The following is a 1,039-nucleotide window of genomic DNA, read 5'->3' on the forward strand; positions in this document are numbered from 1 at the left end:
AAACAAAAACTTATTTAGGATGCGATTAATCGTTTGACAGCACTACTTAAATGCAAATAACAAATCATCTAATGAATATGAAGTGTCTGTATAATGTGTTTATTTCATTGTGTAGGGCTTGTTTTGTTTATGGTTAATCAGGCCATAAGAGACTATTAACTCCAACTAATAATTTGCATTATACAAATGTGTCAACTATATAAAAAGCATAAGCATATTTTGCATAATAGGTGCTCTTTAATATAAGAAAGCTTCCATTATTGTGAACGCTTGGGCAGTTTCATGCATGCTCTGAAGCTCTGGTTTGTAACAGATGATGTGCAAAGGTTTCAAAGCTTCACAAAGCTGTCAATCAAAACATTTGCAAAGAAATCAAAGCGTCAAACTGTGTGTCAGCAAACCTCTCACAGACCGAAAGCCAAACTATTTATTTTATTTGTATTTTATTATTATGCTCCAAACACTGTAAGAAATCGAAGTGTGTGTTTACTGCAGTAGCTGTCAGGGGGCGCTGTTCAGCATGATCTCTGGGCGGCGGCAGCAGCAGCAGCCACGAAGAAGAGGAAGCGCGTACTTCCGGTTCTGTGAAGAAGATGGCGACAGTGAGATGCAGAGATAAATAAATGAAAACATTTCTCTCTCACTGTGTCAGAAATAACCCTTTTTATTCAGCCTCTGCGACAGAATGATGAACCGAACGGCGTATTTCTACGACCCAGACGTGGGGAACTTTCACTACGGTAAGTGAACTGTCTGTTAGCAGAAGCGGCTAGTCAGTGTTTACAGTTAGAAACCACAGACATCAGCACACAGCGTTACTTTCAGCACATCTGCGCACTGTACAGCAGAGATCATCATTCTCATCAGCACATCTGTGCACTGTACAGCAGAGATCATCATTCTCATCAGCACATCTGTGCCCTGTACAGCAGTGATCATCATTCTCATCAGCACATCTGTGCCCTGTACAGCAGTGATCATCATTCTCATCAGCACATCTGTGCACTGTACAGCAGAGATCATCATTCTCATCAGCACA

The 1,039-nt window shown here is 40.8% G+C and overlaps 1 protein-coding gene across 1 annotated transcript in view; it reads left to right on the forward strand.

Annotated features, from left to right (window-relative positions):
• The first annotated feature begins 495 nt into the window (after positions 1–495).
• The window catches only part of hdac3 (histone deacetylase 3), a 10,069-nt gene continuing 9,525 nt past the window's right edge, over positions 496–1,039 (forward strand). The window contains exon 1 of the mRNA XM_016263351.1: positions 496–740. Within this exon, the coding sequence (XP_016118837.1) occupies positions 686–740 (55 nt within the window). The 5' untranslated portion in view covers positions 496–685. The remainder of the gene's footprint in view (positions 741–1,039) is intronic.

Source organism: Sinocyclocheilus grahami, unplaced genomic scaffold (assembly GCF_001515645.1).
Source record: "Sinocyclocheilus grahami isolate Dianchi unplaced genomic scaffold, SAMN03320097.WGS_v1.1 scaffold5549.1, whole genome shotgun sequence".
Taxonomy (NCBI): Eukaryota; Metazoa; Chordata; class Actinopteri; order Cypriniformes; family Cyprinidae; genus Sinocyclocheilus; species Sinocyclocheilus grahami.